Source organism: Paramacrobiotus metropolitanus, unplaced genomic scaffold (assembly GCF_019649055.1).
Source record: "Paramacrobiotus metropolitanus isolate TYO unplaced genomic scaffold, Prichtersi_v1.0 Parri_scaffold0000111, whole genome shotgun sequence".
Lineage (NCBI taxonomy): Eukaryota > Metazoa > Tardigrada > Eutardigrada > Parachela > Macrobiotidae > Paramacrobiotus > Paramacrobiotus metropolitanus.
Genome location: NW_026570331.1, coordinates 61,686 through 89,443, shown reverse-complemented (window position 1 = coordinate 89,443; position 27,758 = coordinate 61,686). Strand labels below are relative to the sequence as shown.

At 44.6% G+C, this 27,758-nt stretch overlaps 5 protein-coding genes across 6 annotated transcripts; 1 reads left to right on the top strand and 4 right to left on the bottom strand.

The window, feature by feature from the left end:
* Window positions 1-3,837: 3,837 nt before the first annotated feature.
* LOC129597895 (uncharacterized) lies at window positions 3,838-5,515 on the bottom strand. Its single transcript, XM_055495598.1, has 3 exons — window positions 4,845-5,515; window positions 4,647-4,760; window positions 3,838-4,520 (listed from the first exon to the last, which is right to left on the bottom strand). Exons 1-3 carry the CDS (start codon window positions 5,360-5,362, stop codon window positions 3,998-4,000), a joined length of 1,155 nt encoding a protein of 384 aa, XP_055351573.1. The 5' UTR covers window positions 5,363-5,515; the 3' UTR covers window positions 3,838-3,997.
* A 910-nt stretch (window positions 5,516-6,425) lies between these two features.
* Window positions 6,426-8,849, bottom strand: LOC129597894 (uncharacterized). The gene is made up of 4 exons (XM_055495596.1): window positions 8,082-8,849; window positions 7,789-7,992; window positions 7,633-7,711; window positions 6,426-7,558 (listed from the first exon to the last, which is right to left on the bottom strand). Exons 1-4 carry the CDS (start codon window positions 8,840-8,842, stop codon window positions 7,109-7,111), a joined length of 1,494 nt encoding a protein of 497 aa, XP_055351571.1. The 5' UTR covers window positions 8,843-8,849; the 3' UTR covers window positions 6,426-7,108.
* Window positions 8,850-11,872: 3,023 nt separating this feature from the next.
* On the bottom strand, window positions 11,873-15,596 carry LOC129597914 (uncharacterized). The gene is made up of 7 exons (XM_055495620.1): window positions 15,506-15,596; window positions 15,392-15,437; window positions 14,176-14,307; window positions 13,709-14,080; window positions 13,394-13,641; window positions 12,065-12,973; window positions 11,873-11,993 (listed from the first exon to the last, which is right to left on the bottom strand). Exons 2-7 carry the CDS (start codon window positions 15,404-15,406, stop codon window positions 11,873-11,875), a joined length of 1,797 nt encoding a protein of 598 aa, XP_055351595.1. The 5' UTR covers window positions 15,407-15,437; window positions 15,506-15,596.
* A 1,264-nt stretch (window positions 15,597-16,860) lies between these two features.
* Window positions 16,861-22,144, bottom strand: LOC129597893 (uncharacterized). 2 transcript variants are annotated; one of them, XM_055495595.1, is made up of 5 exons: window positions 22,022-22,144; window positions 20,220-20,823; window positions 19,147-19,197; window positions 17,850-18,518; window positions 16,861-17,781 (listed from the first exon to the last, which is right to left on the bottom strand). In XM_055495595.1, exons 1-5 carry the CDS (start codon window positions 22,027-22,029, stop codon window positions 17,473-17,475), a joined length of 1,641 nt encoding a protein of 546 aa, XP_055351570.1. In that variant the 5' UTR covers window positions 22,030-22,144; the 3' UTR covers window positions 16,861-17,472. The 2 variants fall into 2 exon arrangements, with proteins under 2 accessions (XP_055351570.1, XP_055351569.1); XM_055495594.1 differs by lacking the exon at window positions 22,022-22,144 and having other exon boundaries at window positions 16,862-17,781; window positions 20,220-21,095.
* A 743-nt stretch (window positions 22,145-22,887) lies between these two features.
* Window positions 22,888-27,750, top strand: LOC129597890 (uncharacterized). Its single transcript, XM_055495591.1, has 3 exons — window positions 22,888-23,004; window positions 23,352-26,155; window positions 26,515-27,750. The coding sequence occupies exons 2-3, from the start codon at window positions 23,888-23,890 to the stop codon at window positions 27,748-27,750; spliced, it is 3,504 nt and encodes a 1,167-aa protein (XP_055351566.1). The 5' UTR covers window positions 22,888-23,004; window positions 23,352-23,887.
* Window positions 27,751-27,758: the final 8 nt, after the last annotated feature.

The following is a 27,758-nucleotide window of genomic DNA, read 5'->3' as shown; positions in this document are numbered from 1 at the left end:
AAAAGCAAAGCTAAGGTACCGCTATTTAAGGACGGAGACACAGTGCGTCTTCGTTTGCAAAAGCAGCTTTTTAAGAAAGGCGCTGATGTGAAGTACACAAAAAAGCTATATCGAGTGAATAAGGTAATCAAGCATCGCGTACCTGTGTATGAAGTGGAACCTGCCGACGGTGGACCCAGTGTAATTGGAAAGTTTTATGAGCAAGAGCTATCAAAAGTAGCTGACGGAAATGGCTAGTGTTGTTGGAAACAGTACACCGTTTTACGTAACATTACCAAGCGATGCGTCAATGGACATGTATCCCAAGAACAGTGCGCAAATGTGGAAGACTAAACTAAAAATTCCAATTTCCTTATCGGGCCGGTGGGAAGTGGGTTTGGTGGAATTGCAATATACAAACTCAATCTACAACATACCAAAAGAGCAAGAACTAACTGTTAACGAGTACGATGTCATCAGTGACACTTCCTTGTCATCGGTTCAGAATACGATCATCATTCCACCGGGTCTATATACATTGAAGGCGCTAATTGACGTAATTGAGCGACAGTCGCCAAACTCGGTAGACTTAAAAGGTCGCAATGTTACTCCCTCACGCCTTCGCACAAATAACAGTACCACAAAGGTGTTCAATATACGTTATAATCCTGTAACGCTCAAGACGGAAGTAACGTTTAATAGCTTGCGTGGCAAGCTGCGTTTTTCCGAAAACGATGACCGATTGAAAGGGTTACTTGGTTTTGTGCAGACTCAACACGATATAGACCCTTTAGACTTTAAAGATCTTGACGGTGTTCCTTCAAAATTTCGTTACTATATTGAAGAAATGATAGAAGAAGATGGGACGCCAGCTGAACCGTTCGGAAGAGCTCCTAGTAGTACTTTTTTTACTCCTCGACCTTATCTATGGTACCTACTTAAAAGAAAACAACCGCTGAATGCTGATACGTTGGACGTACCAATGGTGGTAGCGTCCAGTAAATCTGCCAACATGCAACATAACAACACAACAATGTATGTTTATTCGGACATTGTGGAGTTTTCAGCGTTAGGCGATCAAACCGCACAAGTTTTACGTTCTATGCCTATTAAAGGAGAACCGTTTGATCTCATAACGGAACGATTCGACCAACCACATTATGTACCACTAGTACGTAATTTCATCGAAACCATCGAAATCAACTTGAGCTCCGAAGACGAAGATTTTAAATTTCAGGCGGGAAAATCATTAGTGAAACTGCATTTTAGGCCTGTTCGTTGAAACGTTATAGCTCTAGCTGTTATCATGGCTGCGCCCCATAACCTTGTGCTCTTTGAACCTGATTCAAGTCTATTTGAGGAGCTGTTTGAACAGAATCAGATTGGTTATGGTCCATTAGGCAGATATCGGAGTTCAGGTCTACAAAGCGGTTCAGGCTTAGCAGACTTTTTCCGAACAGTGTTTTCGCGCGTCTCCAAATTCACCGCACCGCTCGTTCGAAGCGCTCTACCCCATGCTAGAGCAGCATTAGAGTCAGCAAAACCTCACTTGAAGCAAGCCGCTCAAAGTGTAGCCACCAGTGCTGCGGAAAAGGTGACTGAAAAGCTAGGGAAAATATTGGAGCCAGCTCAGCCTTCAGACGCAGCAGTAACCTCTACTGAAGCCCCTCAACTCGTGACTGTTAAACAGCAAACTGGTAGCGGAAGTAAACGCAAACGCCCTACTAAACATTCAAAAAGAGAAAAAACACGAAACGACGAAAGCACCGTACTAGTAACGGTTCTTTTGATAAGTATCCCGATATTTTCTAAAAAAAACTACAAAAATGCCTGAATATCTCCTACCACACTCAGAGCCGGCCATGTCTAGTGACATGAACCTGTTCTCCGTACCGGCATCGTTAACGGAACGTTTCAGCTATGAGACACAAGAGTATGGACCAGAGTCGGCGCCTCCGGAAGACTCACCATTAAGCGGTAACCTGTCTTTCTTTATCCCGCCGTCATCCAACGGTCTGCTCTCGCTCACGGATACGTGTTTTGAGTGTGAATTAAGTATAAAGAAAAGAACGCCACAAATGCATGGGTGAACCTAGAGAACAATGATAACGTAGCGCCTGTTAATTATATTGTGCATAGTTTGTTCAAACAAATTCATTTTACTGTGGCGAACAAGGTGATCTCTGACTGTTCACCTTATTATCCCTATCGCGCTATAATGGAGGTTCTAACAAGTTATACTGAAGATGCCATGAAAAGCCAGCTAACGAGCGGCGGATTTTATTTCGACACACCAGGCAAGATGGAACATGCCACAGAGAACACTGGTGAAGCAAAGCGCAAGGAGCTATTTGCTTTAAGTGCTAGCGTTCAGTTATCGGGAAAGATTTTCACGGACTTATGCGTACAATCAAAACCTTTGCTCACAGGCGTGCCCGTGCACGTTAGCCTATACTTTAACAATTCAGAATTTTATTTACGATCATGGAATACTGGTGCGGCGGCTGCAACAGAATACAAGGCATTTATGAAACATCCACGCATAACCGTACGACGCTATATCCCATCACCGGATTTCATGAACGCTATTACACAAAAGTTACAAACAACAACAGCCAAATACCACATTGAACGCGCAGAATTAAAGGCGCGTGCTATTCCTGCTGGCACCCAAACCATAGCCTTTTCTGACCTCAAGTACGGCCAACTACCTAAGGTGGTATTTATTGCTTTTGTGCAATCGGACCGCTTCCATGGCACAACAAGCCTCAATCCGTTTGTATTTGATCATTGTCGCGTTCGTCAAATCTGTATTAATGTGGATGGGAAGCAATACCCAACGATACCCTACATGTGTGACTTTCCAAACAACCGCTATTTAAAGTGTTATGACGGCTTCTTGGATGTTTTGAATCAAAAAACCATCCAGCTGGAGCCCATATTCTGGATCGTCATACATACGCAAAAGGATACACAGTGTTCGCTTTTGACCTGACGCCAACGGCTACAGGCTTAGGGCCCATGACGCTAATTCGATCAGGGACAGTGGGCCTGGAAGTAACTTTGACACACCACTAACTAATGCCTATCAAATGCTGGCTTGGATAACGTGCGACCATTTAATAGAATTCACCAATTTACGCCAGGTTATTTGCGACTTTGCGTCGTAATTAAACAACAAATCGTCACAATGAACGAACAGGAAATTCGGAATATCATGTGGTCACAGTACAACCCCGCTTCGCACATGCTGAGATCGGTGTTTCGCGGCGTTTACGCCCTAGATGAGCTACAGCAGCAGCATCTTACAGAGGTCGACCTACCTGCTGCGTTTATTGTAAACACTGATCCAGCCAGCGAACCCGGAACACATTGGATTGCCGTCTACGTTGAGTGCCCCTCATTTATTGAAGTTTTCGATTCCTACGGCAAACCCGTGGCCTATTATAGTCAGTCACTTGAAAATTTTCTGAAAACGCAACTCATCGGCCAGCCTGCGTCATCACCACCGTTGCCCCTATACGAACAGCGAGCTGTTTTACAACAGCCATTGTCCACTACCTGCGCTCAACACTGCATGTTTTTTATAGTAATGCGATCAGTATGTCGCTTTTCCTATTCCTACATCATTCATAACCTATATCGAATTGATAATCAATTTCAAAACGACTTGATGGTTCGTAACTTTATTAATGACTTTTTCAATGCAAAAACACGTGTTTATAATTTTGAAGCATTCTACTAACAATTAAATTGTAATATTGCCCTCGCAAAATCAGGAGGGTAGGCTGCGCGCACACACCTTTGGTTTTGCAGAGGCCCGCGTGGCAATTAAAATGACAAATCGACTTGGGGCCGCCAACGCGAATCAAAAATATTTACAAATAACATCAGTAATAAATGATTACGAATATACTGAAACTGATGATATAGCGATTAAAATTACCTAAACGAGCTAAGATGATTGCTTGAAAAACCAAACAGGCACACACCACACACATACACAGAAACATTCATACTAGTTCAGTTTGAACTGCTCCTTGAAACGCTGCAGCATTTCAGCACACAGTCGATCTCCGTGCATTACCAGAAATTCGTCCGGCTTGAAGTGGTACGCCTCCAGCAAGTTGCGTTCCGCATTATGATGCGAGTGCGCTGCTTCGTCAGCATAGCGGTACGGCAGTTGCTTGAGAAACAGCCCCAGCAGAGTCTTTTCCACATCCTTACAGACATAGCTTCGCATACGGTCCGTTAGTTGTATACGATCCGAGTAGCGGCATGCAGTATGGCCATCATGAGCTCCAGGTTGCAGCGGATCAGCAAAGGTATCCTCCATAAGGTGGCAAAGCTTGCATTCTTGCGTCAGGCGTTTGCAAAAGCGCTCCATCATAGGCCACGGTAGCTTCTCAAAAATATCCTGGTAGTCGGCTTGGCAGACTTGCATGGTAGGGTACCCGGATCGTCCCTTCAGCACCTCATACGTATGCTTAAGGATGGTTCCGTTGTCCAAAAGTTCACAGAACGCCGTCCAGTTCTTTTCACTACAATTGCAACAACCACAACAACCATAATAATAATATCAATAAGCTAAACGGTTATGAAATAACCAAAAAAATAAGTAAATTTGGGTATTAATTATGCTGCTATCACTAGAACACAACACTCACTTCATCGCAAGTCGTTTCTCACTGGGTGAGCCGATGACCACCTTTGTTCCCGGTTCTTTCAGGCTGTTTGCTTCAAGGTAAACCCGAATGTTGGCAATGGGTACTTCGTCAAGCCTGAGGAGAAGCAACCGCAGAAATATAATAATAATGTGCCATAGAAACAAAAGCACAAGGTTGTTATATGAATGACTTTCTTACCATCCCCAGTTAAAGAAGTAACCTCCGCCCAGGTCATGCATTGCCGTAATGGGTGTAGAGCCTTCGTCATAATTGATCAGTCTTTCCAGTTGTCCACACAGTTGTAAACCCATTAGTTTGGCAAACTGCTTCGCATCTAACTCGACATGCTTGGACGCTAAACTCGGAACCCACTGACCCTCCTGATTTTTATCAAACTCCCCAATAATGTATCGCAAACGGTTGTTCATCAAGTAAACTGCAATGAATTTTTCTCCTCCAAATTTAATTACCGGCCCACCTTCGTACTGAAATGCAACCTGCCCCTGGGTAAACCCACGCCGAGCTAAGCTAACTGCATCGGTTTTGGGCTTATACGAGTCCGCGGTGACCTTACGTTTCTTAGTACCAGTAATAGTTAATGCCCTAACAGGCTGAAGTGATGCCGGAATAGTCGACAACGATGGTGATGACGACAAGGCAGCCAAAAGGTCACTGTTATCACCTGATACACTATCTACGCTTCGCATTGCAGCCATTGCGGTGAAAATTTAAAAATACTCACAAATAACGGTAACACGCTACGATAACGCTTTAAACTCAAAGCAGACAAACAGAATAATGGACAACTAAATCAAAGTGGAGGCAGGAATACGCAAACTCTATGCACTAACATCAGAAACACGAGCCGACCTACTCATTTTATAGCCAACTAAATAGGTTAAAACAGCAGCATGTTTATTCTTGCTTTTGTTTTTAGTCATCGGGTGGACACCCTTTATACAATGCATCAGCTAAAGTACTAGCATTGTTTGCTTCCGTTATCTCGGGCATCGCCTCAAACTCACGTTGGTCAGACGAAAGTCCATAGAAAGCTCCATATAATGCGCCTGCCATGAACGTACGACCATCCGTGTCACCTCCAAGGGCAATGCAGCTCTGGACCATTCGCTTCCAAGGTGACATGATGTTATATCCAGACCACCACTGCAGGTTTCCACCCACGAATGCCATGACCATAGCCAGCGGAACAAAGTCCTGTGCGGCGCGCGAGTTAACATTCGGATACAGTCGGATAATGTCTGCCGGCGAACGCAGTACGCTATGGTTTACGTATAACGCATTGGCAGCTATCATGTTCTCTCCAAATGGTGGTTCGAGAGTTGAAGCATAATCCTCTAGCCGTTTCAAAAAGGTCGTCACTGAAGCTGTGCGGGCGCTATCACACGCTTCCTGTAAACCAAAGGCAAACAGCACAGCTCCATCAATCCCCAAACGATGCGCATGTGTGATGGCTACACACTTCTCGACTTCTCTCCGGAGGAAGCAACTAGGTTCGCGGCAGTAGTACAAAGCCACCGCTGCAGCCATCACTGCTCCGTGATACCCGTGAGAGCCCTGCCCACCGTGCGCACTTCTTGCAGGCCCACAAACGTAAGCTTCGTCATCTCGTCGAAGAGCAAAGTTGCTCTCGCTGCTTGTAGCATTCCATCGCCGATGAAACTCTTTCAATAAACGCTCCATGTGCTTACTACCCCCAAAGTAGTTGGATGATCCTAACGCTTTACCCAGTCCATCGGCTATATAGTCACGCTCGACTGTATAGCAACCTACAGTTACTTCGAGAACCACCAGAGCAACTGTTCCACTAAACCCACAACGCACATAACAAGGATCCTTGGCCACATCAGCACACCGCTCATGAACTTCTCTCAAGGTTGGTAAATGGCTTCTGTAGAAGGGTGTATTGAACAGACGACCAAAGCTGCTGGCAACAACACTCCCCACGAGGCAACCTTTTAACCTATCGTGCAATCCACCTTGCCAGTCACCTTGCCAGATAATGTGCTGAATGGCATCCATTGTTCCGGGCGATGGTGGTGGCGATGTCGATGTTGATGATAAACGAACATTTTCGGGTTCACATCCAGACATGTTCTATCGACTACTATATAAACTGCAGCAAAACTGACAAAACTTCAGTTGCACGTTTCGTTTTCCCTAACTGTTTCTTAGCTGTCTAAATTGCGTCCGTTTATATATCCTGCATTACCATGGACCCTGCTGAGGAAAGGCGTCGAGCGATATGCGTTGTCATTACGATTGCTTTTTTTGGTAGTCTGCTAGCACTTGTTCTGATTTTATCGGGCATTACTTTTGGAACCGTCACCACTTTTCTACCCTATCGGCCATCAGCCGCCGCCAGTATCGACGAAGCCAACACCACCCTGGACTTTACTTTCAATAACGACACAATGCCAACATTCAAGTTCATGATCAAAGGGCTATGGTACGTAACCGTATGGCACAGTAGTAAAGTCATCTAAGATGCGTCGTTTGTCGTACGTCTTTTTGAACCGCTTTGTCATAGGCACATCTTGGATTTCATATGTCCGTTTCTTCCGGCGAATAGTACTACCATATGTGACGGAAAGGGACTCGGGCTGAACGTTACCATGAGCGCTATCGGAGGCGGTCTCATCTTGGAGAGGTTGGGTTGCGATTTTCAACATCGAATCAAAATTCAACACCGTTCCTGTAAGTTTATTAATTTCAAATCCTTTGATTTTACAGACCTCCTGCCCAGATGCCGTAACGTAGCTGTAAGATTTTGGACCAGTACTACAGAAGCGCGTAATGAAGTCGTCCTCGGCCAGCTCATTACTTAACATCCCCAGAGTGGACCCGGTTTCAAACGGCTCATCACCTGGACGCTGAACAAAGATAATGCTGTCCTACAATTTAAAAACTATGTTTTTTCTCGTTTCTTCTAGTTTCATATGCTTTACGCTAATGCTTTAGCTCTTACCGTATCAAAGTATAGTAATCGCTCGCCAGCTCTTTGCATGAATTTCAATAAATGTAATCTTGCGTGTGCCGTTGTAAACCTGACAGCAAAAAATAAGTACAAGTCTAATTTACCTGATTTAAATGAAGCACTAAAACTGAAACTATTATCACTTACGCTGCTAGAACCACGTTCGTTTTCGGGTTAGTCGGAACCATAGCATCCTTCCTCGTGTACATTATTTGTACAACGTCATCCGAAAATACGTCATAATCATGGATTTCGAATTCTGAAGACGTTAAATAGTGCAGAAAATCCTTCACAGTGTTCACGAAAACTGTGCTGAGAAGGTTATTTCTCATTCCCAGCCGGCCCCAAAAGCTGTAAACACCATAGCATAAATTACTAATACTACAACTACTCTTAGTGTATGACCGACACCAAACAAACAAAAAAAATCAAGCACTAACCTGTTCAGGCACAACTTAGCGAGCTGCCGCAGTCCCGGATTCCAGCTTATTTTGGAACCGTCCAACCGGATGCCTTCCGTTTGGAAAAAGTGGTCCAGAAACGCATCTTGCTGCTCTGGAGTTTTAATATCAGCCGGCCAGCCAGAAGCTTGCACTTTAAGCGCCAGGAACAAATCAATATAATCAGCAAAAAAGCGCTCTCTGCTGTCGGGATAGTGCCATACTTCGTGAATTTCCATTAGTTCATAACCATTTTTCACGGCTTCTTGTAGTTCTAGTGTGCACCAAGTCCCCGTCAGAGCTCTTTGCTCCGGATCCTCGTGCGTGCAAACTTGCTGATTCTTTTCTTCAGCGCAGGTGCGGCATAACGTGAAAATCAGTTTATCGAAATGCGCCGGTAATATCGGTATCATCAGGTTGCGAGGCGGTAATATTTTGCAATGCATAATTCCGAAATAGTTATCCAAGGTTTTAAAATTATTAGTAATTCTTTTATGCTTGCCAACCGGATAGCGCTTGTTTTTATTGACATATGGATATTCGGATACAACATCCAAGTACATTATCTTCTCTCCAGGCTTGACCTTATAGTCTAACACTAGGGCATTTACTCGTCCTCCGAACAATGCTTTTCTCGGGTCAAGCGGTTCAACAATCCGTATGTTCTTTATAGCAGTAGCAAAATTAGCGTCGTTTTTAATGCGACTGTCATATTCACATTCCCAAACGCTCACAATATTGATTTTAAGCTTTTTCAACATTCCTTCGCGCCGTACGGTTCGCTCGTACAACTCACCCATTGTGGCGTCCTGATGCGGGTGGCGTGTACTTGGATTCGTGCATATTGGATGGCCATGGTGCACGCACCCATAAAATTCATATGCAGTTCGACTTTCCAGATGGTACCCATCAATGAATAATGCACCAATTTTGAATTCTCGCTCCAGTTCAATACCTTGGCTCTGACTTATACACTGTAACCATGAATTGAGCTTTATTGGAGGATATTCTGTTGCTGGGCATACGAATAACCTCAACTTCCAAAGGCTTTAGCAGCCTGGACCTCCAAAAATAATGACAAACACTTGGAAGGGTTAAACCGGATTGAAAAATACATAGTCCATCCGTAATTTTGAAAAAAGTTCGCGCAGCTGCATTGCACAACAACGTAGCGTGGTCACGTCTTGGTGGCAATAGGCAGCCAGTTCCTTGTTGACGTCATACAATCCTCTTTTAAAGCTTTGTCTTCATTATAGAATTCCATAAATGCATGTTTTTCTTTATCGCTCATAAATCGGTAGTTGAACTTTTCAATGTCCGGATAGTCAATAACTGTGTTCCAAAATTGTGGTCGGTTCAGGACATGTGGAAATTTACCTTTAGTTTCCTCAACGGCGAATGATTTCGCCCAGTTGTCCAATGACAAAGGAACATAATTGAGCGTATCCCGAAAGTTAATGCCAAACTCCCGATCGCGCAGGTGCGTGATTTGGGAACCTTTCATGATAACGTCAGGCGCTTGACCTTTCTGAAGCAGCCATTTTAAAATAAAATAGCCATCGAACCTAGAAAGCCCACCACTTTATCCGTAAGCTGTATACTTTCAACGTATTTCATGTTGTGTGAAACAGAAGAAGAACTAAAATTTCTTACCCTCTAAAGTTATGTGCCAAACAAAAGAATCCAGCATGCTTTTCTTGGAAAATAAATTCACAGACATCGCCTGCAATGTCTTTGCCAATGTTGCTGATGTCCTCGGGAAATTGGCGGGTTTCAATGGGCTTTCCATCTTCTTGCACTTGTATTACACAAAAATTTGGGATGTGCTTTCCACTACCGTCGGGGTACGTCTCGAAATCAAAGTACATGAAACTAGCAGATTTGTGCTTGGCTAATACTTTGTCGTCAAGTTTCTCGGGTTTAATATAGCAGTCATGGTGCTCCGGTAATACATAACACAGGCAAACCGAACAATAAATTTCGCCGCATACATGGTCTGTCCCGTATCCTCGTTTCACGTTCGTCTTTATGAATGCTGAGCAATCTATGCAGACCTTGAATTTTTCGCAAATGCTTTTCTTTTTGTTATGGTTTGTGCTTTTCGCTGTCTTTGCAAGGTGGTGGTTAAAACACTCGTTGTTTCTAAAGCCCGTTCGATTGCATCCCGCACAGTATCGCGCAAAGTTTGCTTCGAGCTCACACCTTTCGCGCAAGCAAAGCTTGCAGGTATATTTACAGCGATGATCACCTTCGTGAGAGTACCCCTGATTACAATGAAAACACCATTTGCTTTTTTCGTACCACCCTTGAAGAGATGTTAAAACGTCAAAATGGTTGGCATAATACAATAGCATTAAGCGTTTTTCCCTGAATTCGCCAGCAAAGATAATGCTGTTAAGCTGTTCCAGTCCAACAATTATGATTTGATAATCGCTTAGTAACTTTTGAAAAGTCTCTACGTCGTCCAGGCTGTAGCGCCGCTCCGTCAGGCCTGCAGCTATTACCAGCTGTTTCGCCAATAATGTCTGCTGATCCTTATGCTGCTTTTCTGGGTGCTTATGTGCCCTGGTGTCACGTAGCGTTGAATACAGCTGCAGATCGTCATCTGCTAAGGCTTTAGCCGTTACTAGGGACCGTGGTAAACATAAATTATCGTCGTTCTTTATGCGCACGATAGACATCTTGTTTTTCAGTAGCCTTTTAACGCTTTCAGGAATCACTAGATTGTCATTACCTCCACCATCCGGCGTTTCTGTGTACTGGACTTCAATCCTGAAGCTTTCATCCAAGCGAAAGCTTGTTGAACTTTGCATCACCCGTTCCACGCGCGCCATGATACGATCCACAGTTAGTTCGTCCCGCCGCATTAACGGTGTCCAAATAGGAATCTTCTTTCGCAAATGATCGCTGTATAATTGCACGCGTACCATATACCAAGGCTGAATTTTGTCTACCAAAATTCTGTTAAGCAGTTCTTCAAAAATGCTTTCTATTACTCCACAGAGGCGTGAAAACGGAACATCAAACAACTCGGGCGCGATGCGGCACTGAAAAACCGCAAGTGCAGTTTTCCATTTCTGAGAATAAGTATCTGCTACCTGCTCAAGTAGCAGATTATCTTCTGAAATGCTAGGGATGCTACCTAAGCCATCTTCTTCTTCTTCTTCTTCGTGGTTGTCAGAATGCTCATCCATTTTTCGCTCAATAAACACAACTTGTAATGTGTACACAGCTAATGAACTCAAGAGACTCCTTCGAATTATGATTACCCTGCTGAATGACGTTCACGGCTTTATATACTTGTTATTCTTATTAAAATCGGTCAAGTTCTAACACGCCTTATCGACTAACAGCAAATCGTAAACAAGGGCTACCCACCACCCGCGAAAAAAAAAAAGAAGAAAGCTAACAGAAGTCAAAGTTTGTGACCAAAGATTACAAAGCATAATCAAGCATACGTAAACTAGTTCCTTTGCCAAAACAAGATTTTGCGTCTATCAACAACCTTTGATGTGCCTGGTGACACAATTTACAGAAACAGTTAATCATACGTGGAAAAGCCATACCGCGTGCAGCTAGTAGTAAACGTAACATATAGTACCGAAATTCGTTGAGGTAGCCAATGTTCATATCGTCTCCACAAATACGCACTGCACTGTAGATTGAGAACGCGTCGTTGGATGTCACTTTGCGCATGATGCTCTCCACTGCATCGATCCCGCGGCAGTCCAGGCGTGTTAACCAGTACTCGCAGATTGTCCGCCAAACCGTACGTAGATGAGGCGTAGTCCTCAGATGGGGAGTGGATCCTTGGAGGTCAGATGGAAAGTGTCCAGCAATTCCTCGGCGACATGGATGACATGGTGAGGCTGGTTTGCTCCACGAGCGAACAAAGCATTAAGCTTAAGATATCTACAACGTACAGAGCGATTAGTACAACGCAGCACGACTCTATGACTAAAGCTTAAAAGAATGATACATACGATTTCTCCGTTCTCATCCACCCGCACTCAAGGTACGACATGTCCGAGTGCACATATCCAGGAATAAGATGGCGGAATCCGTAGACATAGACGTCCTCCAACTCCAGCGTGTTTATCCATTCCACGGTCTCCAGAATCGCCCTAACACTCATGAAACCTCCCCTAACGGTGATATGGCGCAGCTCCGGTGCAACGTCCTGCAGAACCAGCAGTACCGTGCAGAAATGGTCGTGCATATGATTGATGTAGGCCCCGTTGCTTTCCCTCATGTCAAAGGTGATGCATTTCGTGCGGTTGGACACTACGCAAAACAGCTTCTTGCTAAAATTTCGAACTTCACAGTACAACCTGTCGCACGGAGGATGGATGCCTTCATTGGTGTAGTTATCCACATCCGAAGCTTTGAAGATGACCTCGGGTTTGGAAGCTCGAGCAGCTATTTCTTCTTCTGCGTAGAAGTTGAACGCCGATGAAACCCGCTTCAGATGATATAAGTCAATGGGGGTCATCAAGGAAACGATGTACTTCATCGTGTCCTGCTGGTAAAATGGAAGCCCGCATCCATCCGGTTCGGTGTACTGTCGCAACCAATTCCTGGTGAGTGGTGTCGACGTCCAGATATCCCTGGCGCCTTGAGCTTCAAGACTGTCCGCTGCATTACCGGCATACACCGTCTCCACGCCGTCCCTCCATGTGCACATCGCACAACCAAGGTCGCCTGGTTCTCCGGCTGAATTGGGTCGCTTCCTGGGGGACGTGGCGTACCACTTCAGTACACCCTCCAACTGGTGATCGAAGCAGTGGAGAAAGCGGTTGGAAACTCTTGGGAGTTGGAAATCCTTGAACACCTCCTTCGGCACCGGTTGACATTCGGGACACGCCTCCGTAACAATCTGCTCTTCTTCATCGCTGTCATGAAAACACTTGCAATATTTACAAGGAGAACCTTCTAGCTGAATGCTACGCTTCATTGTAGTGACTTATTAAGCAAATGACTTACAAAAACTGGAAATGAGCCGTTCGTGCGTTGCGTCGAGTGCTTTTATATACCTAGCTGTATAGCATTGCTAGCTTGTACTTGATTGGCTTGATATGGTATTGATTGTTAATTTTTTTTCAATATAATTATGCAGATATCTTGATTAAACGGACTAGAATTACTTGGCATAAACGTTGGTACATTAGTTCAAAGTTTGTTATTTTTTTTCAAACATTTTGTACGAAAACATTATTTATCCTTAAACTAATCGCTATTACTCAGAATCCAAGTCCTCTAGTGCTGACACATATTCAGCGTTCAAGTCTTCTATGAACACCACCGCCTCATACTTTGCCTCCTGGAACTTCTTCACGTCCTCGGCTTTAAACCCGTTTACGTAGCAATCCACCATTGCCTGGATGCAGGTACGTTTTGGAACTTCGTCATCGGCTAGCAGGTTTTCGCGCACACAAGTGTCGAATTCTGATTTCAGGTCAGCCGCCATGGAAGCCAACTCCCTGAACCCATTCTGAACTGGAACCTGGCACAGGCTCTTAATCATCATATCTCGAAAGCCTTTTTCATGCTTCATCACCAACTACAGAAGAAAAAAAATCAACCATACAACATAACCATAAGTCCATTCCAAACCATATAGAACTTACGTCTTCGAATTGGTTATCAGTTTTGTCAAAACGTTCAGGATACATTGTTGAGCCATCCTCGCTGGTTATGGCTCCAGCTTTACCTTCGTTGACCTTTCGTTTCTTGGTCAACGGCTCTGGCTCACGGTATTCTTCCCGGCAGAACCACTCCGGATGGGCAGTACGCTTACGGAGAACGGCCATAACAATGTCTCTCTTGCTCTGAGCTCTCTCAGTTTCCACCAGTGCTTTCGCTAACGCCTTACGCATACTGCTGAGCTCGTGCTGAATTTTAGTCACTGAATCGCTTAACGCGTCCACACAAAGAATCGCGTTTCGCTGGATGCTGGCCGCACAGTCCTCAACATCACGGGTGCTATCCAAAACTGCACGCTGCAAACAGAAACAACACCTGGTCAACGGTCAACCCCTATTCTTTTTTTCCCTTTTTTTTTCCTTTTTAAAAACTACCCCATTAAAATCCTTACCGCATTTTCGTAGAACTGATTACGTTCATCGGCACTTCCGGATGCTGCAATCACCAGAAGCTTACGCGCCGCCTCAGGGGCGCTCGTATACGGGGCAGCCGTCATTAGCTTGCGCCACTCATTGTTCAATTGCTACAAACGTAAGAAAAAAAAACAAGAATAAATTAAAATAACCTTCAAGAAAAAAACTGTAAACGGTTCCAGAATACAAATAATTTTTCACTGATATAAGAATATAAAATTTTTAGGTTTAGAATACGATTAAAAAGTTTTTTCGTTTTAAAATAAGGCTGAAAATTGTTTGCATTGAAATAAGGCTGCAAAGTTTTTCGCACTAAATTAAGTGAAAAAAGTTTTTAGACTTAAAATTAGATGAAAAAAGTTTTTCAGTGTAAAATAGGGCGGCAAAAAGGTTATCGTTTCAAAATAATGCTAAAAAGTTTTTCGCATTAAAATAGGCGTCAAAAGTTTTTCGCACTAAATTAAGTGTAAAAAGTTTTTCGACTTTAAATTAGGCGAAAAAGTTTTTCGGTGTAAAATAGGGCGGAAAAGTTTTTCGGTTAAAAATAAGTTTTTGAGCTTAAAATCTGTAAAGAAAAGTTTTTCAGTTTATATAAGGCGGAAAAAGTTAATCGCATTAAATTAAGTGAAAAAAGTTTTTAGATTTAAAATTAGATGGTGCTTTAAAATAGGGCGGAAAAAGTTTAACGTCTCAAAATAAGGCTAAAAAGTTTTTCGCATTAAAATAGGCATCAAAAGTTTTTCGCACTAAATTAAGTGTAAAAAGTTTTTCGACTTTAAATTAGGCGAAAAAGTTTTTCGGCGTAAAATAGGGCGGAAAAGTTTTTCGGTTAAAAATAAAAATCATAAAATTTTCCGCATTAAAATAAGCGTAAAAAGTTTTTTCGCATTAAATTAAGTGTAAAAAAGTTTTTCGACTTTAAATTAGGCAAAAAAGTTTTTCGGTGTACAATATGGCGGAAAAAGTTTTTCGGTTTAAAATAAGGCTAAAAAAATTTTTCGCATTAAAATAAGCGTAAAAAGTTTTCTGCATTACATTATGTGTAAAAAGTTTCTAGGCTTAAAATTGGATGAAAATAGTTTTTTCAGAATAAAATAAGTCAGCAAAACTGTTGTCGTATTTAAAATACGATAACAAAATTCTTCAGGACAAAAAGTAGGTAAATCACTACAAAATCATTTCGGGTTGCTTTACCTTGTTCAGAGACATGGTCAGCTTGCGAGTAGTACGCCTTGCACACCTACAGAACGATCACACAAATATCTCGTTACTCGTTACAGCAGCCAAACATGCGTACCAACTACTTACAACACGTACAACAGGTGGGATGAGATGGGTACACACGGAACAGGGGCGGGCAGAATTACGGGTTCTTCCAGATAACGCAAATAAATCCAGGTCGTTGTGTAGCGGTGGTTATGCTAATACGCTTTGTAAGGGAGCATGTACGGGTCGCCAAGTGCGCTATGCTGCTGTATGCAGCGGTACCACATGGCCCAGTACCAATGTGTGTGTCTGTGTGTGTAATCTACCATGCGGATCTTTATATGGCTATGGTACGGGACCGAAGTCCCTTTCCGCATGCTACGGAGCTGTCGCTTGCTGAAATGCAGCGTGGAGTTTCTTTGATTTTTATTAACACAGCAAGCACAAACCAACAATACCAACAATATGTACTAATATTGTCAGAGTGTGATCTCATGTATTAGCCATGACGGACATGGGGGGCATTATTGTTTCATCAGGTACTACAACCCGTTATTCTCTTCATTATAGTGCAGTATGGCACAGAATGAGTGCTCACACATCTAAGTTAAGCTCACTGCTAATACATATACAGTATTAGCAGCGGAACATGCCATCGGAGCACCTTGATTTCCGCTGTAATTAATATACGAAGTCATCCGTCTTACATTCTACTTGCGATGCTTTATTGGAATTTGTAGCCGTTCTAAATCGCTTGACTGTCAGCAGTGGCAATTCTTACAGGTAACGTCTCCGTATTTTTAGATATTTTTTCGCGATTTATTTCCAGTTATTAGGAATTTTTTCCGAATTTTTTTATTTATTTTTGGGCAATCGGGACGCCGTCCCTGCCAGCAGCGGTGCTGCCAGCAGGGACGATCTGTAGATTTTCCTGTATTTTCTGGCAATTTTTTACTATTCATTTGAAATTTTTACGAATTTTCTAAATTAATTTTGAAAAACGGGACGTCATCCCGGGACGCTCTTATCAGCGTCCCACATCTAAATGCCGGTCGAGACAGGCATATTACTACTGCTGTCTGTGACGTCCACTGTTCCATGTTCTGATGGTTTTAATGCTGTTTACTTTGTGTTATAATGTTTTTTGTAAGTGATGTGTAAATTACTGTCTAATAACTAAACCAATAAAATTCTTTTTTTCCGTCGACACTCACCCGCGCCGCCAACGATTAATGTGGCAGTGTACTTCTCTACTGTACATGGTCGAATGCACGCCCAGCGTTTTGGCAGATCCGTACAGTCTGTACTCTGTAGATGTTTGGACAGCGTATCGTTTCTTATTTTGCAGCTAGTCGATTGTTCACAATGCCATGAACTTCAAGGTTGATGCAATACAGGGCCGGTTTATTGTCAGCATGCAGGATAGTGTACGATTTAATGCAGTCAGGTGTTGCATCATTCTATGCCCTCAGCAGGCACAGAGTGTAGAATGATGTAACAGGTAACGCCAACGGCAACAACCTGGATGTGTCCGAAAAATATTAGAAATTCGCTATAGCCGCCATTTTACACCCCTTTTTTTAAAGACACCTTTTTACTATTAATTTAACAAACGCACCCTGCAGTTGGCTTTTATAGGCACCCAATTTTAAGTTTGTATTTTTAATAAATTTTTCATGATGAACCCCGGCCATAGCGAATTTCTAACCTTTTTCGGAAATATTCTCTCCCATTCTTTATCAAGGAGCACACAACGTCGCCGACCAGCTTATTAATAGCCGCTCCAATTACACAGCAGCACTTGCATAGCGGCATGCAATCTGATACGTGGACTTTCTTTCCCTACTCATGGTCAAATAAACGGTACATCATACAACCAGTTGTCCGAAATCACGACATCCGCATACCAGCGCCAGCTTGCTTCCGGTTCGGCGCCCATAAAAGCATATTGAAATCGAAAAGATCAGCGGTACAATCACCATCAGTATAGAAAGCGTTCGTGCATTTAGAGTAATTTTTATGGTTCTGTCTCTTTCTGCGTCGTTCCGGTTGCGTAGTTTTTCTCGTCTTTATTGTTCTCCTTCGACGCCCTCTCGTTTTATCACTAAAATCCGCATGTTGGTCATCAGGGTCAGAGTCAGAGGAATAATTGCCGACACAATCGTTGCAACAAAAAAAAAATCGTCGTAATGGCGGTCACGGTAGTAATCTTCGTGATGTTCGTTGCAGCTACCGTCAAGACCATAACACAGCGCAAACACAGTCATTCGTCGCAGCGACCTGAGAGGAGTCTTCACGAAAAGGCTGTCATTCTGCAACTGAAGGAGTGCATCTGCGGAGGCAAATCGTCCATCACCCAACTGCCAGTTCCGCATTACCTGAGCAAAAAGAGCACTCTCGATATGGGTTACTTTTAGGATTTTAGTATAATATGGAAATACCGTACCCTGAGGAGTTTGCTTTGGAGATGCAAATGGATTAGCCGCTCCTGCAAGAAATCCAGAAAGTCTATGGGCACTTCTGTACACGCCGCCTCGAGCAAGTTTAGCATCACGCGAACAGCAGACGCCTCTTTTGTATTCAAGGAGCCACTGATCAAGCCAAGAGTCGGCATCGATCGATACAGGTAATATGGAAGGAAGCAACAGAGTACTTCTACTTTCTGCAGAATCAGTTTAGCACAGGTATCCGCGAAACACGACGCGAGCTTCAGTCCTTCGTGAGAATAATCTACCAGATCATGCATATAGGCTTCGACATGGGAAACGACGAGAACCGGCACCACGATGTTGTTGGCTTTGACTATGGCAGCTGCAGTAAACGGTCTCAAGCCAAAATTCTTGTCCGATTCTTGGTGGCAGTCGCGTAACCGTTTTGTGGTTAATTTCAGTAGTTTGGTCTGAGGAGTGACTTTTTTATGTAGTAGCCAGGCCAATGTGCTTGTCCGGCTGTTCACCAAGTCGATTTCCACGTGTTCCGCCCCCCGGGACTGAACGATTGCATTCCAGTTATAACAGACACGACGACAGTTGACCTGTGCGTACACATCCAGCGACAAAAGGATGTCAGTTAAGGTGTCCAGAGATAGACTGCTCACAGATATTTCGGCGTCCCACTATAAGCGAAAGCGCGTAATTACCGCCTTTGGTTCGTACAGTTTAAAACATCTGTGTCGTAAGTCACGATGTACATGTACAATGTACATAAACAGTACCAGTACTGCAACGGCGTTAGATGACGGTGGCACTGTGCATTATTGAACGTTACCGTGTACCGTCAGTGCCTAACCGTAGGGATGCCTCAGTTTACGGTTTTTCGGCTAGAAAATTATTGTCTTAATCATAAAGGAAATCTTTAGAAAATACATAAAAACAGGAAAATAAAAATAAAAAAAATTTAAGAACTTTTTTAGAGACAGAAGAAGTCCGTATTTTAGATAATGTTATGTATGTACAGGTAGAGTGTACAGGTATGTGTGTACAGGTAACCTAATTAATACCATTTCTAATTAGTACCATTTCCATTTGTAAGCTAATTAGTACCATTTCACTGCTACTGAATGGGTATATATCTATATTTACACATAGTACGTAATATTACTGAAATACGTATTTAAGTATTTTGGTTAATTCTTCAGTATGCAAACTGAAAAGTTGTAATAAGTGTATCAGCGCAGGCTTGTTGTAAGTTATGTGAGTTGGCTGTTGCCTGAATAAAAGCTACCATGCAGTGCAGACACATACCGGTAGGCTGGACAAGCACAAGTATTCCCGTAGAATCGAAAGCTGGCGTTTCTGTAAAGAAAACGAAACAAACTTTCAATTATGATCTCAGAATTCATTGACGATGATAATTATTCATGATTGATAATGTGATTGATTTCTGTCAAATTTCTGAAATATTCTGTTCCTACTTCATGGATGTGGTGCCAACTCGACAGTTACTGTACGTAATTCAAGCGCTGTTTTCGCATGCTCATAGTAATGGACCGGGACGTATACACTTTTTAGAGGGGTGTTAATGTGTGCCCACCCATATGGAAAGCGCTATAGGCGGTGGGTGTTAAGTACCACTGTTAATTTACGACATCCACTGAACATACTCGCAATATGTACAATGATGTACCTTGTACACTAAGGCCTTTGATTTTACAATGCATTTCAATCGAGCTATTTTGTTATTACCTTTATTATTGTTATTCATTTATTTTACATGTATTTCAAACAGGACATTATACTAGATACATACATACGTCACATATTAATGATTCCTTCATGCATTACAGCAGTACATTATACCGTAAAACCCGATATTAACCCCCTGGGCTTTTATTTTTTCGAGAGCTTCGGGAGGGGGCGCTTAAAACCGCTGGGGGCGTTTATTACGGCGGGCGTCTAATATTTCAAATGAATAACGCGCTCATGTTACTTCAGCTTTAACGAGATTAATATGTATGAACATTACAGAAATAATTCAGTAAAAAAGACATCTGTTAGAAAATCATGGTTTTACGGGTCATGGTGTGCAATAAGTGGAATTTAACTAAATTAGCAAAATGTACCATTCAGACTGTACCGACAACAGACTACAAAAGCGCGGCGCCGCAACTTAATAAGCGCCCCGGGGCGATAATTTCGGGGGGGGGGGCTTTTATTACTTCGTGGCCTATGGGAGGGGGCGTTTAAAACCGCACGGGGCGTTAATTTCGGGGGGGGGGCGTTAATATCGGGTTTTACGGTAATTATGTACTAGAGTGGAGTTAACATAATTATTATGTACATAGTGATAATGTAATGGGATGAGAATAGTAACGTACACATTCAGAGGGGCTTATCCAGTGATCCACAGGGGAAAGATAGAGAAGTCTCATCCTGTCGACTTTTAAGAAAATCGTGCCGGTCTGTCGACACCATCTGGTTTTGAAGGTATTCTGTTTCGTGACATCATGTAGTTCTTTACTGTCCGGTAGTCTGACACTGTGCTTGACGTACTGGTGTTTCAGTGCATAGGTACTAGGCGACCCGAAGCAGTAGTACAAAACACACTCTGAAGGCAGTATCTCTCGTACGGTTCGCTGACCAAGGTCAATCTGCACGACAGCAAAACTATCTGACTTCAGAAGAATTTTATAAGGATACCATCGCCACGGGTGATCCGCGCTGATTTGATATAACAGGCATCTCGCATCGTTGCTGCAGTAGGGGATGTAGTATGTTGGTGGCCCGGATCCCCATGCCCGGGAATCCGCATGCCCGGGAACAATACTATATTGGCTTGTGGAAATGTTTTCCGCGTGATGTCCTCTGTAGTCGAAATCAATGGTGTACTGAAGTTTGTTGTCGGTATCGATAATCATTCCACGTCGAACAATATTCGATTGCCTATCCACGACATCCACAGCTCCATATCCCCACAAATCCCTAGTAAACATTTTCTGTATTCACACTCCCTAATCGGGCTTAATCCGAGCGCAAAACTATTTTGTAATAAAAGTTTCTGGAAAATGGCAATGTCAACATCGCGGTGATTACGTTGATCTTACGAAGTTTCTATCATAAAGTACTCCGGGAGAAACTACCCGTAGTTTTTACTCCCGCGAGAAAAAGCCTTCAGCCGTTAGCAGCAGTCCCTACTGACAGCTGGTCTTTATATGTACATTCATGGCTGACTGCAATCTCGTTACTGCATTATTCGTGTTGCATCTTCTGTTTGCCATAAAAAGATTCTTATCGTTCTTCATTGCGCGCGTCAGTCTTAGTCAGATAAATGACATTGATTTGACATGAATACTTGTTAGCCGCTTCAGTTTTGCTGATCTACAGATACGCATCTCTACCGCGATTTTTTCTTCGGAAACTCAGTCCATGATTTCATTGCTGTGACAAAGTTTCGGTGTATCATGGAGTCACAAAATATCTTATCAGATGCAGATGGGTTTGGCTTTGATCCTCGTCATGCTTACGTACGTAGATAGCTCGACGTGGACATGTGTCATTGATGTGATCATCGACGTGAACGGTAGCTGGCATTTCGTCAAATGTTGAGCTTTTGAATTTTGTATTGGTAGTTGGCACGCATTTTAGTACACCGGCTTGATCGAGACCGCTGCAAAGCTGTGAAATGGACATTTACGGCACCGTAAAGCCGTTCGCTTAATTAGTGTAGCACAAAATCTGTGAGAAACCTGTTCTTATGTAAAAAACTGCGAATGTTACTGATATGGGTTTAAATCGCTGTTGCCAGTTTTAATTTTTGTACGAGAAGTTGAGAACAGAAAAGGAATTATAGTACGAGTATATAACAGTACGAGTACAAGTATTGCGAAATGGGGCCACTTTTTCATTTGATGTTGTTTCTAGCAAGCATTTTGGTGACGCTGTCAACAGGACGTTGGCTGAATAAAGTCGTCGATATAATTGACCGTTATAGTGATGTGCACTGCGCAGTTTTCTCAGCGAATTGAAAAATGGAAAGATCATAGTTACGGTCTACTGTACGTAGATAGGCTCACATGCACTCATTCACTCATACGCAAAGAAACAGTTCTAAATGAAAACTTAATTCGAAATCTTTTGCTTTTAATGGCCCTTTAGGGGGAAAAAAGTTCAAAAAACATACCTATGCATCCAGGCGTTACTGGTGCCATTACCGGACGACCAAAAATCCACCGATAATCTTGCACTTTGTGCATGCCACCCGAAAGATCATGTAGCCGGCCACTGTTTGGTGTAAACATTACATTACTGTATACTAAGTAGTGTGATCGATGTTGTTGTTCTGCGTCTCTTGGATAGCTATTGCCGAATAAAATGTGGACAAATACTCGACAGTTATTGAGCAGTCGATGATATCTTTATTGATCTGCTGACGTGCACGCTCACACTAATTTTATAATACGGGGTATTTTTACCATTGCCGGTTGCAGTACGCCTGTCAGCGACAAGCGTTTAACCGACAGGAAACAAACATCTAACTTTTATTGTGCATGACAAATTTTCACAACAAAAACATTTCTTACCTTTTATGTAAGAAAATGTGTCTTTTTCTCTAGAAAGTTTTCCTCACTTTTGAGTTTTGACCATACAAAAATCCTTCCGAAAGCCTTCTTACTTCTGACATGAACTTCTCGAACCGCATCAAAATTCAACTTGCTTACTAACCACAAATTCAAGTTTTCCAAGTGGTAATTCTGACCATATACTCCCTATTCGGCATATACTCCAAATTCGAGCAAACGCATGCATTTTATGCAAGATAATTCCGGAAATCATCGAGCCAACGCTGCACATTATGTAAAAAATCAGGAGAAGTTATACGATTGCCAGCTGTTGGCAGCACCATATTCAACGAACAACTCCAGAATCACTGTAAAGTTTTCGGAAAAACTCGAGAATTGCCTCAACCGGCAAATTTTTATACTTAAAACCACATAAACTCTGGTGTATAAAATGCCTTTCAGAAACCTACACAAACTCACACTAAAAAATCGAACTCCAAATTGTTCCATTTTACTTGCTAAGTTTGCGTTGATAACAGTGTTAATCATGCAGCGCTCTTATTTTTGCCTTTTCGCTTTGGCCGCAGTGTTTCTGCTGTTTGTGGTAAGTTCAGAATCTAGAAAGGTTTTATGCAAGAAAGCTCATCCATTTTTTAAATGTTAGCACCTATAATTAAAAAGTCGCATTTCACAGTAAAATGCTATTTGACGAGTTATACTGCATAGAACGTACATACTGCTGTCATTTTCATGTAACATAATTTTAATTACTGTTCAGCTTTCAATTGTTATTGAACTGCAAGAATATAGGTTATTTGCCGCAGACCATACTGGGAAATCGTTTGCGTTAACTTTAAAAAATTTGCGGCATGGTGCCAATACCGATGTAAAGGCAGTCCCGTACAGTACTTATTCTTGTTTATGCAACTGCAAGCACATGGTGTTTTATAGGCGTATCCGGTCAGTGCCAACCGCGGAGGAATCAACCCATGGAACCGCGTGGCGGCGGAGGAGCACATGCCAAGACAGGCATGAAGTGCCCTTGTAAAAACTACCATAAGGATGTTACATAACCGGATTACTCATGTAGTAATGTAACCTATGGTCATATATGTTTTTCCCTATGGTCATGTACCTATGGTCATGTGTGCGTTTATTCTATGGTCATAGTCCATGTTTTTGCCTTTCTCATGCCCTTGTGAGCCAGATGTACTGACAATGAGTGATTGTCTGATATTAGGTCGTTTCCCTGGATGTCCTGTTATTTCCGGCTTAGGCCGTTATATAAGCTCATGTTTACTTGTTATTTGTTAGTTCTTAGCTGAGTATTATTAAAGTGGCTAAAACCCGATATTCATTACGCCTTACGGATAGTGTAAGCGTATCATTTGGTGCCGAAACCGTGGAGAACACGGGACCTTTAGATGGTGCCGAAAGCAGTTTGAATACCGTGACCTTTAGTACGGTGGTTTCGTGGGCGTAGTCTTATGTCAGTAAAGGGGGAGACTGACCCCCTGGGCAACCTATTTTCGGACGACGAGGATAAACCGATTGTGGACGAATTGCCGCCTGTGGAGACTACGATGGCGAAGCTGGACGTATCAGGTGGACGGCAGGCTCCGGCATTCTCTGTGAATGCCCGGGAGTTGGCGGACGTGATGGGATCGCTTGCGGTAGCGACGGACGTGCGACCGCCGGTGTTCACCGGGAAAGCCGGTGAGAATGTTGCGCAGTGGGTTCGTAGGTTCCGGACGGTGGCGCAGGCGTTGGAGTGGGACGATGCGAAGCAGCTGACGCAAGTCCCCGTGTACTTGACTGGCCATGCGGGTCAGTGGTACAACACTGTGTCGGAGGACGGGACAAAGCCCTACACGACGTGGAAGGCCTTCAGGGACGCCCTCCTGGCACGCTTCCAGACTGAAGATTGGAAGTTGCAACTGAAGCTGAAGATTTCTCAGCGTAAGTTACAGAAGAACGAATCCGTTGAAGATTATTACAATGACATGGTTGACCTATGTTATGAATACGATTTCAAAATGGATGACCTGGACGTCCTCCTGAAGCTGCGGAACGGACTTTACCCGGAGATCGACAAGATGTTAGTCACCTCCGCAGCCAAGACGCCTCAAGGATTCTTCGCGGACCTGCAGAAGGCGGCGCAGTCCTTACGGAGGGAGGAGCAAGCCAACCAACGACAGCAGGCGGCGGATCAGCGTGCCAACAACCATTTCCGTCGAAGTGGCGGTAAGCCAGAATTTCATTCTAAGTTAACCGCTGCTGATTCCAACCACAGCGACGCATCGAGACCGGCACGAACCGGAAACGCATTGACCGCACCACGTAAAAATAAGTCCTGCTGGAACTGCGGATCAACGGAACATTTGCTTCGGGATTGTCCGAAGCGGGCTAAAGATGCCAAGGGAGCTGCGCCGAGGGCGGGACTCCGGATGATGCGCGGAAGCGCATTGGACCGTACAGGCAGGGACGACCCGACATGGGAGGCGGCAGCCACGCTGGCCGCTATGTCCGGGGCGGATGCCGGCTGTGCGGCGTATGGGGCAACGTCGTGTGGGTATGTGTACCGTATGCTAGACGGATACCCGGTTGCGTTGTCAGCAGGTACGTGTCCTGGTTGTATTGAATGCACGCCATTCCGAAGCCGACCTTTGGACACTACTGCGGCGCATGAGCTGCGCGTGTATCAGGCCGAGGTGGAGGACGAAGTGCAGTCAACCGACGAGTCCGATACGATCAGCATTTATGCCGACTCGGTGTGTGAAACGCGTAATCGGCGTGGATCAGCTGACAGCACCGCTTCAGTGAATGGAGATGCACGGCATGCAAGCACGCAAACGGACGCCGGCTTACACACGGTCAGTACAGTTAGCGTCGGTGTGCAAGCTAATAATTTATTGCAAGTCAAAGTGGAAGATGAAGACGAATTGATCGGTGTGGGTGTCAAGTTTCATTGCGATAAAGAGTTGCGACCGCTTCGCGACGGTGACTTTTTACCGTATAAGTATGAGATCGGCAAGGACTCCTTCGGCTTGTGGGAAAAGATTCCACGAAAGCGTCCTCTCTACACAATGATGCGTACGCCTGGAGATGGGGGCGAAGGCCGTCACGCTGTGCTCGGAACGCACATGTGTGTTGATGTGACCTTGAACGGACAGGCTGCACGTGCCTTGGTGGACACTGGTGCCAACCTCTCCGTTGTAAACCGGGGTTTCCTGGAGAGGAAGCTGGATGTCATGCCGGATCCACTGATGATGCCTGTGGAACTGGGTGACGGGAGTACGATCCGTACAACGGGTAAGATCGTACTCGATGTTGCGGTAGCAAACCAGAAGCTGCCGGTGGCTTTTTGTGTTTTTGACAATGTCAGCAACGAGGGATACGAGTGCGTACTGGGATGCAACTTCCTGCGCCAACCCGGATGGCTGGTGGATGTGTGCAATGCGGCGCTCTTGTACGTGGGACAGGATGGTACCACGGTCACGCATGGGGGATGTGGTGACACGGTGGTGACGGATACCTGCGGCCACACCCGGGATGCGGTCATGATGCCGGCGGCGGCCCTGTGCGCCCGGATGACCGCGGATCAGGGATCCATGCTGACGACGCCACGAGTGAATCAGCTTATGAAGTATGGCGATCCGGATGTACCGGAGGATGAGCTGGCGATGTGGGAGTACGATTGGCCACGCCGTCCCGTTTCGGATTTTGACATTGGAGACGCTGATACGACCGACGGGGTGAGTCGGATAACTAAGTTGATTGAGAAGTACGGTGACCTTTTTCATACTGAGGGCCGTAAGATGGGTCAGGCTAAGGTAGAGCCGTTCCGTATTGACCTGATGCCGGGTACGAAGCCGAAGTTTCGGAATCAGTACCGGTATGCACCGCCGGAAGTCGAGGAGATTAACCGGCAAATTAGCGCTATGATTGACAAGGGGGGTGATTAGACCGTCCCGCAGTGACTGTTCTAGTCCGATTGTCTTGGCGCGGAAGGATCATGGGCGTAGCTGGCGCCTGTGCAATGACGTCAGGGGTGTTAACAGTATAACGATTTCTGATAAGTACCCCTCTGCCGCGTGTGGACGATTGTTTGCAGGCGTTGTCTGGCAAACGGTATATCTCCACGTTGGACTTGGTATCCGGTTACTGGCAGATGCCATTAGCGGAGGAGTCGAAGCCGTTGACAGCCTTCCAGTCGCCAATGGGGTTCTACGAGTACGAGGTACTGTGCTTTGGGCTCAAGAACGCTCCATCGTACTTCCAGCGTACCATGACAACAATCGTGGGGGACCTCATCGTGCGGGGCGTCGTGGCGGTCTACCTGGATGATGTGATCATCGCGACGTTTACGTTGGAGGAGCATGAAGAAGTATTGGAGGCGCTGTTTTCTCGATGTCGGGAGATCGAGTTAATGTTCAAACCGGAGAAGTGTCACTTTCTAAAAGCGACAGTCAACGTACTGGGATTTACGGTGACGCGGGAAGGCGTGGTGGCCGACCCTGAAAAGGTACGTGCCATTACCGATTTCCCGGTTCCCGCAAATCTTAAAGCCGTGCGTGCGTTTCTCGGTTTAACCGGTTATTACCGGCGTTTCATCAAAGACTATGCGGCGCTGGCCTGTCCGCTGTACGAGCTGACGAAGAAGGACGTGCCGTTCGTCTGGGAGCAGCTGCAGGAAGGGGCATTCGAGGCGTTGAAGAACCGTCTCGTCTCGTCGCCGGTGCTTGGACACTTTGACGTATCGCGACCGGTGGAGATCCACCCGGACGCCAGTGGATACGCCATCGGAGTGGTCATTCTGCAGCAGGATGCGGACGGTGTCTTGCGTGTGCTGGCTTATGGGAGCCGCCGCTTGAACGCCGCGGAGCGGAACTACAGCACCACGGAGCGGGAGTGTTTGGGAATCGTCTGGACCGCAGATAAGTTTCGTTACTATCTGTTAGGTCGGGTTGTGACGGTCATCACTGACCACCATAGTTTGTGTTGGTTGGTGAACATTCAGTCTCCCAGTGGTCGCTTGGTCCGTTGGGCACTTCGACTCCAAGAGTTCGACCTGGTGATTCGACACAAGAGCGGAGCGAAGCATGCCGATGGAGACTGTCTGTCTCGGTACCCACCAGCTACGGAAACCGGTGTGCTGGCAGTGATGGCGGTACGTGAGGAGACGGGCCCCACCACGCAAGCAATGTTGGAGGCACAGTCCAATGACCCTTGGATTCAGGAGGTGATGGAGCAGATGGACTCGGTCAAGAGCGTTCAGAAAGTTTACGCCGTGAAGGACGGGTTGCTCTATCGCGAGTGGAAGAGTCAAGGTGAAAAACATTACTGCTAGCCGTTCCG

Bases quoted from the DNA above. Each gene is read 5' to 3' on its own strand.
- LOC129597890 (XM_055495591.1), top strand. From the start codon at position 23,888: ATGTCAGTAAAGGGGGAGACTGACCCCCTGGGCAACCTATTTTCGGAC. The intron at 26,156-26,514 runs GTGAGTCGGATA...GATTGTTTGCAG, and splicing joins ACGCTGATACGACCGACGGG to GCGTTGTCTGGCAAACGGTA.
- LOC129597895 (XM_055495598.1), bottom strand. From the start codon at position 5,362: ATGGCTGCAATGCGAAGCGTAGATAGTGTATCAGGTGATAACAGTGAC. The intron at 4,761-4,844 runs GTAAGAAAGTCA...GCTTCTCCTCAG, and splicing joins TACTTCTTTAACTGGGGATG to GCTTGACGAAGTACCCATTG. The intron at 4,521-4,646 runs GTGAGTGTTGTG...TTGCAATTGTAG, and splicing joins GAGAAACGACTTGCGATGAA to TGAAAAGAACTGGACGGCGT.
- LOC129597893 (XM_055495594.1), bottom strand. From the start codon at position 20,834: ATGTTTACTAGGGATTTGTGGGGATATGGAGCTGTGGATGTCGTGGAT. The intron at 19,198-20,219 runs GTACGTTACTAT...TTTTCTTTACAG, and splicing joins GGATAAGCCCCTCTGAATGT to AAACGCCAGCTTTCGATTCT. The intron at 18,519-19,146 runs GTATGTGTCTGC...TTTCGCTTATAG, and splicing joins TGTGCTTGTCCAGCCTACCG to TGGGACGCCGAAATATCTGT.
- LOC129597894 (XM_055495596.1), bottom strand. From the start codon at position 8,842: ATGTTGAAAAAGCTTAAAATCAATATTGTGAGCGTTTGGGAATGTGAA. The intron at 7,712-7,788 runs GTAAGTGATAAT...TTTTGCTGTCAG, and splicing joins ACGAACGTGGTTCTAGCAGC to GTTTACAACGGCACACGCAA. The intron at 7,559-7,632 runs GTAAGAGCTAAA...TTTAAATTGTAG, and splicing joins GATTACTATACTTTGATACG to GACAGCATTATCTTTGTTCA.
- LOC129597914 (XM_055495620.1), bottom strand. The intron at 14,081-14,175 runs GTAAGGATTTTA...TTCTGTTTGCAG, and splicing joins ATCAGTTCTACGAAAATGCG to CGTGCAGTTTTGGATAGCAC. The intron at 11,994-12,064 runs GTATGTATCATT...TGTACGTTGTAG, and splicing joins TGGATGAGAACGGAGAAATC to ATATCTTAAGCTTAATGCTT.